The following is an 18505-nucleotide window of genomic DNA, read 5'->3' as shown; positions in this document are numbered from 1 at the left end:
TCTCACACCCGCCCAGTCTCCATTCCAAACACACACACATAGACAAACGCAGACAGATACAGATATCAGACACACAGCAGCGGGTTAGAACAAACTCTCTGATTCTCTCTCTATCTCATCTCACACTATTTCTATGTTTTATACATGGACAAAAACACACGCACGCACACATCAAAAGCAAACCCTCACTCGCACCCAAACCGCATGTCCCCTTTCAATGAAAGAATGCCGAAAGGAATTTCCTGACACCAGCCAAATGACCAAGCAACTGCCCATGTGGGCAAACGTGGTAAACCAAAGTTGAAGATAACAAAACCAGCGCCGCAGCTGAAACGGTGACATCTCGCTTCGGCAGCAAAATGACTCCAGCATGTAAGCGAGCATCAAATTCACATGTCAGGATCATTGTCTCTTAATTTTTCTATCACTGCTGAGTGGGCACACGGGTACATGAGAACTGAACATCTGACGTGCTGCACTCTGCCTGCCCTCCAGGCTTCTGTGAGGCTCCTACATGGGGAGAACACCTGCAGCTATCTAATCACTTCTGAAATGTGCAGCGAAAATCATTGTGACACCTTTGCTTCATGACTGCCAAGGATGTGATTTCTATTCTTTTCCTAAAACCCACCGAGGGCCATGTTTGTTTTTGCTTGAATTCTTTATTATCCGTACTCAAAAGTTTAAAGTGCGCAGAGAAAGGAAGCTCAACACACACTTACACTTGCTCAAAAACGAAAGTGCAGTCACAGAAGTCAAATACATTGCAATCCTGTTGCACTTTTTCCATCACTTACTTCATGGGGATACACACATTAATCCCCTGGAACCAAACTGCCGCTGGAAAATTAGGCAGGCAGACAAAGGACGAGCCCGGGGACTCTGTGTGCAAGCGCGTGCACAGACAGCAGCGTTTTTGCAATTGAGGGGGACATAGATGAAAAGAGTGAATAAAAAGTGGCGAGGGGGACAGGAAGGGATTGTAGTTGGTGGGAGCGAGTGGACAGCAGAGTTTCAAACAGAGAGAGAGAGGGAAGGAGAGATGGCGCGAGGGGGGCCGGCTAGTAGAAGGGGTGGGAAAAATGTGTGTGAAAGAGAACAAGAGAGAGATAAAGAGAGGGGGGTGGCACAGACAAAAAGGGGGCTGGGGGGGGGGGGGTTGCCTGATAAAATATGTGCCAATGTTTGTGTGAATGAAAGCAGTGACTATAGCTAAATTTCTGCCTGAACAAAAGCAGCTACAGTTGTGCATAGAGAGGAGAGGAGGAAAGGAGGAGAGGAGAGGAGGACAGAAGAGGGGAGGAGAGGAGGAAAGGAGGAGAGGAGAGGAGGAGGAGGAATGCTTTTAGTAGCTGGACAAGGCTTGAAAAAATGAGGTGATTACATTAGCATAGGAATAGTTTCCGTTGGTATGTCCAGTGTCACAGCGAGGCCAGGTGCAGAGGGCCAAGGAGAAGTCCAGGTTTGCTTTAAACCTGTTAATATACCAAGCCTGTACTCTAACTACAGGCCAAAAACAACAAGCAACAATCTTAAGCACAGCTCAGATGATTAATCGCTTGGTCGGCCGAAAGAAAACTGTCATCTATTTTAACATTCAGTTGATAATTTACTAATCCTAAAACTATAAAAGTTCAACTGCAAACTTCTAAGTGATTGTAAGTACAGGTGTATTGTCAGTTAGAATTCAGAGGTAAAGTTAAGATAGCACAAGTGCATTATCAGCAAGTATGCACGTGTCACAGTCTTTTAACAAGGTTTCTTCATCAGCTGCCAGCTACAGTAGTTTGCATGCTATCCCTTTGCTGATCACTAGAACTGAAAGAGCTTTGTTATGAAAAGGAGTCAAAAATGAGCGCAAGGGTTCAGCAGATGGACTTAGCTGAAGAGACCGAGAGAAATACGAAAAATCTGGTTGAATCAGCCTGTAACAACTTTTCTACGAATGATTAATGCAACGCTTGAATCCACCCAGTCTCTTTTTTTCCAATTCAGCACGAGTCCCACAGAGGTTTAAAGGGAGGCTGAGTGATGTGGAGAGTCGGTGTCGAGGTAGCACGAGTTCAGAGAGCTGCTGGCCAAAATTCAAATGTCAATCAGCAATTATTCTGAAGATCACAGGTCTGCATCTGAACTCTGCAGCTCAGCTGTTGGCCACACTGGCAGATAAAAACAAAGACCACATTTGTCCAGTAAGGCCTTGTCTAACGGGCACGGCCTCTGCCATAGAGTCACACCAGGATACATTACTGTAAGTGGCAGGTGTAAACCTTCAAAAGGCTGACTCTGTCTGTGCTGCTGTCGCACTGAAAAACAGGGGGCGGTCAGACTCAGACTATGATTGTGTGGGACCATTACAATTAATTACAACGTTCAGTGCTATGCAACATGCACACAAACTGAACTCAAAAGCTTGTGTCTTCATGAATAGATCTTCAAGATCACCCTGAAAAGCATCATTCATCAAAATCCAGCACAGACATTTAAAAGCACTATGTGTGTGTGCATGTGTGTGTGTGTCAAATTGAACAAGAAAAGATAATGAAATTAAACAGCACTCCTCCTACTCAATGATCGCACGCCTTGGTTCAGCACATGCCGCTTCGCTGTGGCGTCTTCGGCCTAGGCGGCGTTTTGCAGTCTGATGAAAAATACCAAATGCTGGCCACTAGAATCAAACACACAATGATTGTTCTCTTCCCATTAGGGAAACTCAAGGCTGAAAACACAACAAGGACTTTTGTCCAATCCAGGTCAAGCATGGGAGAGTGGAGTGTAGGTAGCACACACAGAGTACTGTTCACTGAGAGAGAGAGAGAGAGAGAGAGAGAGAAAGACAGAGAGAATATGTGTTATCTAACCCCCCCTTTTTTGTTCTCTTTTATTCCCCTCAGCGAGCAGAACCATCCCATACCAAAGGATTCCTCTAATCCAGGTGAGAGAAAGGCTCCTTAATCAGCCAATGATGAATCAGGATTACATGTTAGTAAAGTGGCTTACTACTGCTGGAGCTCATATCAGCAACTGAGCCCCCTTTATTCCTGCAAATGGTGTCTGAACTTTTATGGATGATGGAGTACTCAGAGATCAGCGAAGTGTTGATTTAAGCAGTTTAGCAGCTGTCAGTCCTTTTTTTTTTTTTTTTTTGTTTTGTTTTAGGAGAGGAAGCATCCTAATGTTTTGAGTACTCCACTATTGCTCTCAGTGGGACTGTCAGATGCATTGTTTTCATATGTATCTATAAAATATGAATACAGAAGTTGGGGAAAAGATGCTTCCCATTACACACAATTTATGGACACAATATGCCATCATAAAAAAAAAATAACTGATGTACTTTTGCTACTTATGTGAGACATGGGTTTCTGACACACGTATTGTGCTAAATGTTTAAAGTAAAGACCCCATGATGTGACTGGTCATGCAGTGCTCACTGGCTCTGGAGCAAAATGCAATTAATGTACGTTATTTATGGGCTACAGCATATACAACACAGCGATGGCTGGATGTGCAAGCGCCATGAAGTACAGCTATTGGCTAGCTGGTAAGCTCAGCTGACTTTATAAACGTCGTGCAAGCGCTGAAAGACACAAAGTACAATCACCATACAGGGCAAGAACACGGCGGCTGAGATGACTGACACCGCCACACATCAAAATCCCCAAACCTCCTGTCCTTCAGTGTCCTGAGCACAGGCAAATCGTTCAAATGACGAGCTAAGCTGTTGGTATCTGAGGGCCCGTCAGTGAGTCTGCACTTGACTTAAGTGTTTTTACACAGCATAATTTATTTCTGAATAACAAGCTGCCATTGGAGAGGATAAACACCTAACAAGCAACCCCCCAGTGTTTAATAACATAAGGTCTCACTAGGGATCACAGTCGTGGAATGAAAGCATCATGAAAGGAAAATCACTATTTGTACTGTAACAGAAAATAACAACAAATATCACTCACCCAAATGCAGCATCGTAGTTCGTCGGTCCAGCGATATATTTATTTGAAAAAGAATTTAAAAAAACGAGCTGGTTAGCCCAGACAGCCAGCTAACTCATTGATAACTGATCATTTTTTAAATTTTTTTTATTTTATTATTATGCCTATAGCTATTTACAAACGTTATTACACCAGATTTACAACGGGCTTTCTCCCTACAAAATTATTTTACACCCACTGAAAAAAATACGTTTACAAAAAAAAAAAAAAAAAAATGGGGAGGAAAGGCTTTAGAAAAAAATGTCGCGGCTCCGTTTGCGGTTTTTCTCTTTACATTTTAAACGCTTGCCGCGGTGTTGTCGGCTTGAAAATCCCCCACCGGAGCCGTCGAGCCTCGGTCCTTGTGTGAGAGACGGGCACACAGCACTTGGTGTACGTGTTCCAGTTCAGACGATGCTTTGCCGTTGGTCCACAGATTTCCCCGCTCGCTGCTCGGTGCGTCGGCTCCAAGTTGTGCGACTGGCCATTCATGTGTACCCGAATAATGTCAGTAACTTATGTACATAATTTACAACGCACGACTCCAACGGCCTTCAGCAGGTTCTCGTGTGTACTGAGCCGCTCTTGCCTGCCCGTTCACACTTGCCACAGGGCTCATCATCATGATCATCATCCCGGACAAAACCGGTAGTTCGCTCGCTCCGCCGCGAGAGGGCGGCGGCGCTACATGTTTACAACTACGGCCTGCTATGTGACTTTGATGGGTGCGTTCAACGCTCCTCGTAAGCTTCAGTTTCACGACAAAAGCTATGTAATTGTTTCCCCACAATTGACAATGACTGGCCTGTGAAGGATATTATAACACTTTTCCATGGTTACTGTGGTGGTTTTGTTTTAGAGGTTTGGCAAATAAATTATCATATTAATCTAGAGACTATTCATGTATGATGTAGTGAATAAAATACCTCTTTGAATACTATGAATACTACAGTGTGCTTAGATGTGTGTGTGTGCATACAAAAATATAAGCCGTAAAATATAAAAATACTCTATTACCAGTAAAAGTCTGGCATTTCCTAATTTAATTATTTTATTTAATTCAATTATCTTTCTTAAATAAAATTGCAGATCTGATATCAGAAAAATGTGTCTAAAGTACTGAAACGTTCCTTACACTTACTAGAACTTGTAAATGAAAGGAAACAAGATTGATACTGTTGTACAGTGTGTTGTTTATATTATTATTACTGATGCATTAATGTGAATGTAGCATCTTGCTGTTGTAGTTGGTCGAGATGGAGATAATTTTAACAAATTTACATACTGTGGTTTATCTGTGACATTCTGAGATATTGTCTATCCAAATTATATGTTCAGTATACATATAAACTCTATTTTAAAAAAGTAATATAGATATCCAATGACATGAAGTTGATAAAATTACAATTTCAGTGAAATAAAGAACATGCATTTTGTGTTAAACCTTGTGACAGACAGATAAAAAGGGGAAAAAAACAGAGTAAATATGAAAGTAGACCTAAATTATAGCTCTAATCACGATAATTATGTCCAGATAAAAATCTTAGCAATAAACTGGTTTCTTCCTCACAAAACCAAGTCTTGAAAAACACTAAATTCACTCGTAAACATACAACTCGAAATTACGATTTCTCTAACAACACCTGAAGGCCTCATAACATATTTCAGTGTAACAATGAAATTGATTGTGTTTGTCATTATTCTGTTACAGCCTACCGATTCATCGACTAACACGGTACCGGGCTGTCACTGAATTCACTGTCAGACCTGAAATCTTTTACATTCAGACCGCAGCGTTTATCCTCACCGTGGCATATGCTTAGTGAAGCAAATGCCTTGAGCAGAATGAACCGAGTCACCCCAGCGAGACTTTGACTTTTGTCGCCCTCTGGTGAAGTTCTTAAGATACACCAGTTGACTCAAGACCACTCAAGATCCTTGGAGATCAATACATTATGCCATAATTTTTTTTATTCATCAGCATTGTCACAATATAAACACAGACTGACTCTCTGTAGAAAAATCTTGACACTTAGAAGTAACATAATATAATCAGGACAAAAGCAGCTAAAATGGACTTCTAACCATACATAAAAAATAAAGTTTTTATTTTTATGCATTAAATATTTCCTACTCTTTAGGCTCGCAAAACGCCAGGTGGATACATTCAACATTTAAAAAAAACAAAAAAAACAAACAGCAAACGCAACCATACATTTAGGTTGAGTCTTTTGAACAAAGCACTCAGTGGAAAGATGCTTGCAGGCCTGAGACAACATTAAAACCATGGGCAGTGTTATGATGAGCCCACGCTGTTTTGTTTTTCTTTTTTAAACAAAGTACTAAAATAAATAGGTTTATCAAAGGAAAATAACTGAGGCTAAATTTGTATAAACAAATCTGTAAACACGAGGCAAGCAATAAGTGCTGCGCATCAAGTTCTAGGGAAACACTTGCAGCTAACACTATGCATAACAATATCACTGAATTTTATATATATATCACAGGATGAAAATATATTAATGTATTTAAATATAAAATTTGCACACAGACCAGGAAATAAGTAGAACTTGTTAAACTACTAGAGTACCTCAAATGTTTTCCTTGTGCTGATGTGGATTAGGTTTCCCAGTGCCTCAGAGTGAAACTAGTTAGGTATGTCTGTTGCTTGCTGAACTTCAAAAGTATTCAACGCCTCATATTCCTGTTGTTCAAGCACACAATACTGACACCCTACAGGCAGGCTTGAAGAGAGGAAATATATCCATTTCCTACAATGGCTTTGGAAGACCTACTCCAGCTGTATTCATTCACTAGTCGCTGTTACACTTTGGTAATCAAACATTTGGCCTCTCGAGTTTCCCTCAACTTGACGCAAAACTTTTCCTTATTTGTACATGATGTCAGCTCAAAGGTGGCTCACAAAGCTTAATTCACAAATCTTCCACCACAGGTTCCAGCAATTTTCAAATACATCAAGTCCCAAGATAATCTTTCAAGTCAGTTCATGTCTCTGCCATGAGAAGGAAAACAAATTTTTTGTGGCCCAAATCTTGGTTTCAGTCATTCAGCAGGCCCTTGGCTTTCTAATAGTCATATTTGGATCCACTGCTGCTACTCCAGGTGTTAGTGTGTATGTCAGGGAGTACTGGGCAGAGTTATCCTTCCAGGGGTGGCCGGAGGGGAATACAGCCATCCATTTCCAGAGACTCGGGCCAACCTTCATACTTGTTGCTGCTCTTACTGTTCTTCATACGCTTGTGGGAAAAGCCAGAATCAAACAAGAACTGATTTCAACAACACGGACTGGGATCAGGTTCTCACTGCACACTAGCAGCTGACATACGGAGTGCTGAACAATAATTAAACGTCATTCTACTATGCTGCGACTGATTTTTCAAATTCATTTGATTTAGCAGTCTAATATGATGAAAATAATACGCTTTAAAAACTAATATTGATTGTGGATGAGTGTGGGTAAGCGACAAATCAGCGAGAATGTTTTCCAAAGCATTCTTTAAGTTATTAGACTAATAATTTCTCACTCCAACCACATAAGTTTTTGAAGCTGATCATTTGTACCCGCAATATTACGTACTGTATATTTTACAAAAGGGTTTCTAACTGGAAGGTAGAAAAGAAATTGATCAATGACAAACGTTTTGGATTGTCTCACAGTGAATCTAAACATTAGGCTTTTTAAAGACATTCAGCCTTTTTTTTCCAGTCACACTTGTAAAATTCTGTAGTCATCAACGTATCAGAAGTGAGACAAATAGCAGTACACTGGATTAAGTCTATCGCAATACATAAGTAATGAGACGCTCTCTTGTGGTGTTGGCACATACACATCTCCTTTCCTCATTCTACTGCACATCATTAAATCAGTATCATGATACCACTGTAACTGTAGGCAACACATCTTGATAAAACCGTCTTGTGAGTTGTTTTGCATTGTATATTGTTACACAATAGCAAAGGGAGGATATTTTTTTCCTTACTACATCTGTAAGCAGTTAACTGTAACAGATCAGCATGACATCAAAGCAGCTGATCAGTTCCACCCTCGGGATTTGTTCATCATTAGTAATTGTGACATACCTGCTCAAAAGGACTCTTGTTCTCGATGCCCTTGGCTCCCACAAACACCCAGCTGTCTCTAAAGGCCAGCTCCTTCACTGCCGTGCTCCCAAGCTCCTCAAACAGTCGCCGAGACTCGTCATTCAGCCTGCCGCCAGAAAGGAGGAACAAGGTGGCAGGTTAATGATTATTAAATGGGTTGGCTGTTCTTCCAAGCAAGAGGCTTACAGGTCAACCGTAAGTGTTCCGCCTCTGTTAAAGCTTCTGTTTAAATTAAATGCAGGCTATTACCATTTCTCAGTTGGCTTCTCCTGGGCTTTCACAAAGTCTCACTGATACTTTGTGGTTTAACCACTGTGCAACCCTGATGGGTTTTTAAGCCCTAAGAAATTTTGAGGACCTTTGAGGACATCAGGGAGGGATTTCTGAAAGTGCTTACTTTATTACACCTAAAGGAATTAAATGTTCAACAACTAGCGAGCCAGCCACTAGATGTCATTTAAATGTAGTATTAAAAATAAAATCTTGATTCCTGACAACACAAGGGCAAGCTGTCACACACAGGGTATTTTACCTTCAAACTATGATTCTTGACTGTACTGCTCACCTCCTTCAGTGATAATTGGAACTTTTGCTCTTTTAGAGTGCTGAGTGTCAGAGACAACAACATCATAATTTTTTTCTGCAAAAGATTTTAGAACATGAAATATCCATGACTGACAATTTATATGAAAATTGCTTTGAGCTGTTTCTAAGAAGAAAAGTGAGGGGTGTTGTAGTGGAACAGGTAGCACATCATGGATCCTTACTTTGTAGCTGGATCATCAAAGGAAGCCACAAACACCAGTGTTCCTTCATGAAGCGGCCGTAGAAACTTCAACAGGTCAGAAACATCTGAGAACGAACATCAGATGAGCTATGAACTGTGGTTTATGGATGGTTACTTCCGAGACATATGCACCAGATGTGAGATATATTTCATGCATTTGCGTGTTTTTTTTCTTACCTCCTGCCCACATATCAAAGGTCTTAGTGTCCAAGAGCTCTCCTGTTACCCCTGAGGCAAAGAATTATCAGTCAGATGTTACAGTGACATAATTAACAAGATCTTAAACTGTTAACACCACACAGTCTGTTAAAAATGTCAAGAATGTCACTCTTACCATTCACCAAAGCTATGTTTAGTCCTCTGCCAATGTTGTTCTTCACACTGCTCACTAACCTGTGAGACACAAACACAAGAAGTTAACACATTAGCCAAAGCACTTTAGTAGAGCACCTACTAGAGCAACAGGACATATAAAAAGACTACAGACAAAACCAAAGACATGACAGACAGACAGACTGAAAGAATACTTGCATTCAGCTCACCAGACAGACTTGGAGGCCTGGTTATGACAGCACAGAGGAGGAAAAAAAAAGGAAGAGAGTGAAACAAAAACAAAACAAAAAACAAACAAACAAGGGAGACAGCAGGGGACACAAAGACAAAGATGAAACAGAGAGGAACCATTAAGCACTCAATCTCACATCTTGTCCTCCAGGCAGATTTTGGGGCCGATGACATTGGCAGCACCAGACACCAGGCGGAAAGCCAAATGTTTTGCCGGACAAGGAGCCGAAAGTCCACATTTATACCTGCGAGGGCGGGGTTCAGCTGAAATATATGGAACATAAGTCATTGGTGATTAGGAGGAAGATAAAAATGCAACATTACCAACATGATATTGACTGGAGAGTCATGTCATACTGTTTCTTCTATTTTATTTACCAGGTGTTGGTTCCTCACTTGCCCCTGAAAAAATAAACAAGATTTAGACTCGAACTGATAATCTCCATCAGAAAGGCTTTGTTGGGTTATTTTATACACATACACTGTCAAACAGGCATCAAGATTAAACCAACTCGTACTCTGACTTTTGGGTATCTACTGAGTTATTTTTGCTTATGTTTCTGTCATTCAACTTATCAATAAAACGTTTCAGAACTGCATCTCTTACCGCTGAAGAAATGCCGCATAGATGAACCACTCTCCCCTCCAAATAAAGTGTTTGCCAGCAGCCACGTGAGCCCCACCAACAACAACACAACCACAACTCTCAGAGGGCCTGTCAAGGGAAACAGGACATGCAAGTTCAGCGAAAACACACTGGGGATTACTACCGGACCAACCAGTTTCTACTGCAATTTGATAAAAATTTTCAACCCACCTGTTAATCTCATGATTCACCGTCTCGTAGACCTGGACAGAGATTTATAAAAGAGGATCTGCATTAGGGTGGTTTAAACTTCAGACAAGTTTGAAAATTATTAATATGGTAATTATAAACAATGTGAATAAAAGGTACCGTTTACAAAAGGAAATATGAAATAGAAAGGAGAAGTAGAGTAAAGAAGAGAAGCAAACAATAAAATATATTTCAAGTGTTTTTAAGGGCAATTATACCATTTAATCAGTGATGGACAACTTCACAACTTTTTAAAAATTGTGCATTCAAAATTTTACTTGAGTAAAAGAACTAATGTATTAGCATCAAAATATACTTAAGGTACCAAAACTAAAAATACTTACTACACAGAATGTCCTATTGGATTATAATTACTTATGTATTAATGTGTAAGAATCACTACTACATCTAAAACGTGCTATATATGTGTTTTCTTTGCCGCCGAACACAGTCTTGCCAGGAGCAGAGGGTGGCGAGTCTACTTCACGACCCTCTCAAGACCCTGCAGAATCCACCGGCAGCCTGGGACTGATTCTGTGGTGATTGTGAGGTTATCCATAAATGCCCTGACGGGTGATTGCTGCTCATATGTGGTCAGTGTGAGCTGCACCAGCATGTGTGGAATAGAGCCGTATGCATTTGCCAGGTTGAGCTACAACACTGACAGGTTTCCCTTGTTCTCTCTGGCCTCCCTGATGAGCTGTGTCACCATACTGGTGTGATCCAAACAGCCTGGCATCCCCTTCATCATTGATGTATCGATGTTGGTGTTCCTTGCCAGGTACGTACACAGCCAATCAGTAACAATAATGAAGAAGATCTTTGCCTCAACATCCATCTGAGGTGCTCATTTGCCATTCAATTCACTGTAGCTTTCGTGGGCATCCTCCTCACAGAAGACTCAGATTGGGTTGCCAGACCTTTTTGCCTTCTCTCCAAGCTGTCACTGACTCGCCAGTCATCACCACACTTTTCATGGTTGTTGTCCTGCCTTTCCTGGGTGTCACTGATAACTCTGAGTTTAGGCTGTGTACAAACATGCAATGACACCCCTGGACACATTATGTACTCTGTTACTCTTCGCCACTTCATTTAATTCAGTGTTTTTTTTTTTTTTTTTGTTTGAATGTAACTTTACAGACTTCATCAAATATGTAAAGTCTTGCAGTAAAGGGGTGGCTATCCCAGTAGAAAAACAGCTTTTGTGAATAATTAATTTAACCGTTTGCAATACAACTAATATGATTTGTTTAATATAACATCTGTGTTCTGCAGAAAGCTCAATTTTTTTAACAGTGAGCAAGCAAGATGGCTCTGAAGAGATGACGTTTGCAGGGATGACATGAACCCAAACTATCGCAAAGCCAAGACAACAAGGAATAATCCCTTTGACAACAGTATCAATCACTCAGGTGTAGTTAAAAATTAGGTCTTACAGGTCTTACCTGCTGTGTCCACGCTTCAGCCGAGTATCGTCTTCTCTTGTCACCTTTGCGAGGATGTAATGAACGGTAAAGAGGATCTGTTGCTCTTGTCACCCGGGACTTTGTTTATTTCTTTCGCTGTTTCCTCATTGAGACTTTCAAGGGACAAATGAGCTTTGAATACGCTCAGTCGACCATTTACACAGGTATTATTACCGCGCCTTCGACAAGCATGGGGGAAAAAAAATCTGTTTAGTTTCTCCCGTCTGTCTTCCGGATATTTTGCCAACCCCCTGTCCGTGAAATCAGAGTCTGCGCAAGGAGGTTCACGTGACTAAATTTTAATTCATGCTGCTTTCACGAACTGTAGGCAAAATTCAAAGATTTCCAAAAACACTCGTTATTCCGACTTTATTCGTGTATTTTAATTTAATTCTAACCTTGTAGTCACACCACATAATATAACTAACTAACTTAGTTACCGTAACTTAGCTAATTTTGTTGTGTTAAGTATTTGTGGCAGTTTGTTACCAGAAACAAATAATAGTGTATATCTCCTATTAAATGAGTTCAGTGGATTTAATTTTGATCTGACGGACAGTGGTTAGGCATTTTCAGTCAGTCTACCAACTGTTTGTTGATATGCTCGTAGTTCTTTTCACCAAGTGGGAGACATTACTAACATAAATTCCCGATATCTCTCACTCGAAATTTCAAGTTAGAGGCTGACGTTACCGGGTTTTTTTTCTACTCGGCTGTCAAGATTCCGGTTTAAACGATATCACGCGAACGCGCCATTAACCATTGCTACGGTTTTTTTAAATTGTTGCACGCATATGTAACAAATCAGCCTTCCCTTCCTTAAATTGTCACGGACGTTACCACACAATTAATAAACGATTTTTAAAATTTATTTATTTAATTTAAATGAACTATCGCGTGAGTACAGCGCCTCCTCCCTGAACATGCGACTGCAGCTTCAAAATCAAGATGGCTTCCCATGGTGCTCTTCTTTCGGTGTCCAAAATTATTTCTCCTTTTTGGGGTGGGCGCCTTGGAAATACGGTTAAAGTAAGACAACATATGTTGCTCTTGTCATATCGGTTGTGGCCGTTGTTGTCTGTCTCCATATTAAATTCGTCAATTGTATCTGAACACAAGGTCATATGGGGAATATCATGCAGCTGAATTACCAAGCTGTCAGACTTCTTACACATCTAAGTTAGTTTCCCCTTTGATATGTGTGTACGTGTGTGTGTTGTTGTTTTTCTTCGCTAACAATTATCTCTGCCTCTTCCTACATTCATTCGCAAACACTCTAATCAGTCTCTTGAATGTGTGTTTCAGGTATTTGGAACTACTCTGACAAGTCGCAGGAATAAGACCTTGCTTACTGTGAGTGGATCAGATTGTCTTTGTGGGTTTAGTCTTCTTAGAATATGGCTCAGATCTAGACTTTGCAAGGGGTTGGGTACTTGTGTGTACCTGTTTTATTGTAACGTGGGAGTGCTATATATATCTGTTTTCCACCATCTTTGGGGAGAAGTGGCTGTATTTTCTCTGTCTTTGTTACTATTTGGATTTAACATGTCCTTCTACCCAGCTCTTAAACTGACTATTGTCCTTCTGCTTTCCCTTCCATCCACCTTCAACAACAGGGAGAAAACATTGTAAGTAGCTAACTCTGATGCGGTTCACTAGATTACACTGTAATATAATGAACCACATCTCTTCACATACAGTACAAGAAACAACATTACAGCACATTGATTATTCTAGGGCTGGGTGATATCACAATAACCAGAGGAATTACTTTCAACATTAATGGACAGCTTTGACAGCTTGAACTTCACACAGTGTGAAGTAAACAGAAAAATATGTAAACAAAATAAATATTTGGTATGACAACCCTTTGCCTGTAAAAAAGCACAAATTCTCCTTGGTGTACTTATGCACAGTTTTTAATTGAACTTGACGGGTAGGCTAATCCAAGCATCTTTGAGAACTTGCCACAGTTCATCTGTTCATCTTCTATCTCTTAATGTACGGTAATCCCAGACTGACTGTTGAGATTTGTTGGGATTTCACAAGTAATGGATATATCTAGCTTGGTAATTCCTCTGTAATTTTAGTGTAACAACAAAATTGTTATTCATTCACAATAATAAAAAATGCAATATGATTACATTGATAAACAATAGCAGTATATTGTCCAGCCCTAAAATAACACCAGCACTATCAATGCCTGGATTCCCTATCTTGTAGGCAGCTAGTATTTTCTTTTCAGTGCACTACAGTATGAAAACTGACTTTCGCATATTTGAAAAGTTGCTTGAAATGATCAGTCCACCAGAAGTCAAGTCTCCATAAGGTGGTTTTCAGACTGTACTGGTATTCATTTAGAAGTGATAGATAAGATCTAAAATACATGGTGTTATATTAGCAATCATACATATGCATATGGTTAATTTTCTTTAAGTTCCTTGAGTAATGTGTAAAATGGCAATGTTACAGCCTCCTCCTGCAAAATATGGAGGCAGACACACTGTGACCCTCATACCTGGAGATGGAATTGGCCCAGAGCTGCTCAGTCACGTCAGAGAGGTTTTCAGGTTGGTTATACATAAACTAAATCTTGTTCAAGAGTGTTGACTTCAGACAAGTGGGTATTTCCTCATCATGTGGTTTGTAATCACACTGTAGGTTCAGCTGTGTGCCAGTGGATTTTGAGGTGGTGCATGTCAACTCTGCTGTGGAGACTGAGAATGATATCAATAATGCCATCACTGCCATCCGCCGCAATGGAGTTGCCCTCAAAGGTACGCAAACCCCTTTTTTACACATCACAAGCTGAGCATGAAAACACAAAAAGCAGAGCACAGCTGTGAGAGCATGTTGTTTATGAGACCATGACACTACAGTCTAACTGTGGCTTTGCTGAACTCTCCTGATAGGTAACATAGAAACCAAACATACCATGCCGCCATCTGTCAAATCCAGAAATAATCTCCTTCGGTAAGAGTTATAATGAAATATTCAGTTCCCTTGATAAAGGCTCTCTTTTTTCAGATGGCTCAAGTTTCTTCCATCATTTGGTTGCGTTAGTCCACCCATTGTTTTTCCTCTTTCTTGTTCCATGTGCGTATCAACAGCACAGGCTTAGACCTCTATGCCAATGTGATGCACTGCCAGTCCCTCCCCGGAGTCCAGACTCGCCACCAGAACATCGACATCATAATCATCAGGGAGAACACAGAGGGAGAGTACAGCAGTCTGGAGCACGAGGTCAGACAGAGCAGAAACCCAATCAATTCTTCTGTCTGCTGAAACACGCTCTTGTACTCCCTTCTTTAAACACCTTTTTCCTCCCTCTTCTAATTCTCTTTTTGAAATGGGAGTTATGTAGTATCCATGTAGTCTTAATAATACAGCATTTGTTTACCAAGCAAAAAATGTTGGGCAGAATGTAGCCATGTGCTGATCTGATATACTTCATCATCAGTGGCACCAATACTGTCCTTGTTGAACAGATAAATATTAGCAAGATGTTCTCAATCCAAATTAGATACGCTTTCTTAGTTACTGACAACATGAAGCAATGACTAAATTTTATAAACTTTTAGAACAATACAACATTTGGACAGGCCTAAATTGAATTTAGGTGTGTGGATTAGAGTTGGATATCACTACTGATCTCCTAATTCAGTTTCAATTCACAAAGGCCAGAATCTGTTCATTTCATTTTGATTCAATTTTAGTTAGATGATCCAGTTACATCAGATAAATACCAATATTGTGTAAAGCGCTTCTCAGAATTTCTCCTGGGAACTTAAGTTTCTTTTGCATTCAACAAGTGAACACCACTGTTGTTTCCTTGAATATAAAATCATGTAAAATACATATTACATGCTAAACTGTAAACACATTTCACGGTTATGAAACTGTGAAGGATTAAGGGTTTTGCAAAACAGTTGATCAAGAATAATAAAACACCTGCACTACTTACAGTGGTATCGTTGTTAATAACATATGGACACATTCACTTGCTATAATTATATGTAGTGCTTACAACTAAAGTCTATGGACTTTCCTTTAGTGCTGTATTTATTCTTGTCTAGTTTCATCTCTCATAGTGTTCAGAACATTCATTTGTCATTCTCCTCACTGTCACCTTTTAGAGTGTATCAGGTGTTGTGGAGAGTCTTAAAATCATCACCAGGAACAATTCCCTCAGGATCGCTGACTATGCCTTCCGACTGGCTAGGGAGAAAGGCCGTCGTAGGGTCACTGCCGTACACAAGGCCAACATCATGTAAGTAACGCTGTAATTGTAAATGTATCCCACCAGAGTTGTCTGGCCTCCTGAGTCTTACCTCATATGGTGAATTTCTTATTGCTGGAAATTGTTGAGTGGGGCCTTTCTGCTCCCAACAGGAAGCTCGGCGATGGCTTGTTCCTGCAGTGTTGCAAAGAAGTGGCCTCTGGTTACCCAGACATCACATTTGACAGCATGATTGTGGACAACACCACAATGCAGGTGATAGCTGATAACATTTTAGTGAATTCAAAGAATGTTTATCAGTGCTGTTAAATCAAAATTATTTACCTTCCACTGTGTTTGTTTGTGTTTTTAGCTGGTGTCCAAGCCCCATCAGTTTGATGTGATGGTGATGCCCAATCTGTACGGGAACGTGGTGAGCAACGTGTGTGCAGGCCTGGTGGGAGGACCTGGCCTTGTGCCTGGAGCCAATTATGGTCGTGACTATGCTGTCTTTGAAACAGTGAGTGTTTGGCAGTTCCTGGTTAGAAGGCCACTCCTCTGTCTGTTTCTGAAGGATGAAAAAAAATGCACAAATCACTTTCAATATATTGTAAGCATCAGCGTTTCACCTCTTTCTTGTCCTGTTTTTCTGTATGTCTCAGGCCACAAGGAATACAGGGAAGAGTATTGCAGACAGGAACATTGCAAACCCCACTGCCATGCTGCTAGCCAGCTGCATGATGCTGGACCACCTTAAGTAAGCTTTTCTGGATAAAATACTTTCAGCACATACTTTCTTATGGCTATACCAGAAACGTTAATAATTCTCCCTTATGTGTCCAGGCTTTATGATTATGCAAGTTTGATCCGGAATGCAGTCCTCACCACCATGAATGAAACCAGGGTAAGTTTTCAATCACTGATAGGTTCTTTCCCTCACCTGTCTCGCTGCCATAAATCTAACAGGCCATTGTTGTGTGACATAGGCTCAGACGCCCAGGTGACAGGGCTGGCATGCGTCCTAGAGGGCATCACAATACGTTGACACAAAGCAGTATTGTGTCCTTTCAATGTCACAAAGCTCTTATGAAGTGCTACCCTGTACGGTATCTGATTTTACATTGTGTGGAATTAGTGGTAATTATAGTCCCCGAGGTCATTTAAAACCCTGATCTGCTTATCATCCAAGGCAGCAGACTGGTTGTTGCTGTGGCAGGGTTTTTGGGTGATTATATGTACTTTATTTTCCACAACAGGAAACAGTTTAGTGCTTACAAACACTTGAAAAACATAAAATACCCAGGTAAATACAATATGTGGCAGGAGACTCATTCCATGTAGATTAATTTTGGTCCACCCTTTGTAAGCGTCCTGTTTTTATTTATTAATTTATTTGAATTTCTTTTCTTGCAGTTGCACACCGCTGATATTGGGGGTCAGGGCACCACATCTGAGGTCGTCCAGTCCATCATGAGGATCATTCAGAGTAAAGGGCAGCTCACGTCAGAGCTCTAAACCATCACTGAGGACACCACAGGCGCACAAACACACACACACACTCTCTCTCTCTCATCAGAGCTGTGAGTTTGAGCAGGTGTCTGGATGTAGGACAGGTGTACAGTCTGAGAGAAGGATGTCCATGCATGTCTGTTTCCATAGCGGCAGCTTTAATCGCCGACATCACAATGGTTCCTTTTTTTTTTTTCCTTGTTCACACAGCTAACTAACCATTTCACTGTACAAATGACCTTTTATCAACACCTGTGTGTTTCACACATAATAATGACCATATCCGGCCTCTTTTTAAAACTGTTTACTTTTGATAAAATTTCGTTATCGCTCCTATGAGATGATAAATCCTACTTTAAGAATAGATTATATTCCCTGACTTCATCAGATTCATTCATTTGAAAATCTGTTCTGAGAAATTGTTATGAAACATGAAATGGCCTCTTTTTTGCAGCATCAGTCACCAAACACATCACGGCGTCACGGCATATCTTCAGATGAACAAACATTGTCTACTGTTTTTGTGCAAAATCATCTTTTCAAATGCCTTTCAGTGTGGATCGTTATTTATTCTACAGCTTAAGACTATGTTACAGCTTTGTCAGTCAACCAAAATGTGCTATGTTAACACCTTTAACGGTTTTTTTTCTTTGACATTTTGCCAAAATGAGTTTTATTTACTGTACTGTGCTGTATATTCACATCATAATAACTGTACTTTAAAAATGGTGATGTAGCTTTTTCATTTATACTGTATCATCAGAGAAAGGGTACGCCAAGTAACTGCTGTCAAAGGTGAACTTTTACACTCTTGCCATAATAATCTTGTCAGCTAAGTGTAGATCATGTTACATGGTATATCCCTGTTCTCTTAAAAGCTAACCAGGCAAGAGCACTTAAATCTTGACAGGAAAAGACTGGTTTTATCATGTCTGGGGGTGGGTGATATATACTGTATAACGTGAATATTATCAATAAAGAAATAATCTGTCTTGTTGATCTTTGTGGGCAGAAGTTTGGATTTGAAAA

General features: G+C 40.4%; 3 protein-coding genes across 8 annotated transcripts in view; 1 reads left to right on the top strand and 2 right to left on the bottom strand.

The window, feature by feature from the left end:
• Positions 1–4563, bottom strand: part of si:dkey-151g10.3 (serine/threonine-protein kinase WNK3) — a 35942-nt gene extending 31379 nt beyond the window's left edge. For all 5 annotated transcript variants that reach the window (XM_041049472.1, XM_041049497.1, XM_041049506.1 and 2 more), the window contains exon 1: positions 3957–4563. The gene's annotated coding sequence lies outside the window, so the exon portion shown is untranslated. The remainder of the gene's footprint in view (positions 1–3956) is intronic.
• Positions 4564–6314: 1751 nt separating this feature from the next.
• fam3a (FAM3 metabolism regulating signaling molecule A) lies at positions 6315–12000 on the bottom strand. 2 transcript variants are annotated; one of them, XM_041064818.1, is made up of 10 exons: positions 11719–12000; positions 10265–10296; positions 10055–10162; positions 9826–9849; positions 9585–9711; positions 9218–9276; positions 9061–9111; positions 8864–8948; positions 8076–8202; positions 6315–7231 (listed from the first exon to the last, which is right to left on the bottom strand). In XM_041064818.1, exons 2-10 carry the CDS (start codon positions 10275–10277, stop codon positions 7133–7135), a joined length of 693 nt encoding a protein of 230 aa, XP_040920752.1. In that variant the 5' UTR covers positions 10278–10296; positions 11719–12000; the 3' UTR covers positions 6315–7132. The 2 variants fall into 2 exon arrangements, with proteins under 2 accessions (XP_040920752.1, XP_040920743.1); XM_041064809.1 differs by having other exon boundaries at positions 11728–12000.
• A 671-nt stretch (positions 12001–12671) lies between these two features.
• idh3g (isocitrate dehydrogenase (NAD(+)) 3 non-catalytic subunit gamma) lies at positions 12672–18505 on the top strand. Its single transcript, XM_041064595.1, has 13 exons — positions 12672–12777; positions 13054–13101; positions 13365–13376; positions 14221–14318; positions 14410–14525; positions 14661–14721; positions 14859–14991; positions 15885–16018; positions 16141–16243; positions 16341–16487; positions 16630–16724; positions 16811–16871; positions 17381–18505. Exons 1-13 carry the CDS (start codon positions 12697–12699, stop codon positions 17480–17482), a joined length of 1191 nt encoding a protein of 396 aa, XP_040920529.1. The 5' UTR covers positions 12672–12696; the 3' UTR covers positions 17483–18505.

This window comes from Toxotes jaculatrix, chromosome 2 (assembly GCF_017976425.1).
Source record: "Toxotes jaculatrix isolate fToxJac2 chromosome 2, fToxJac2.pri, whole genome shotgun sequence".
Lineage (NCBI taxonomy): Eukaryota > Metazoa > Chordata > Actinopteri > Toxotidae > Toxotes > Toxotes jaculatrix.
This window is presented reverse-complemented; position numbering and strand designations above follow the sequence as displayed.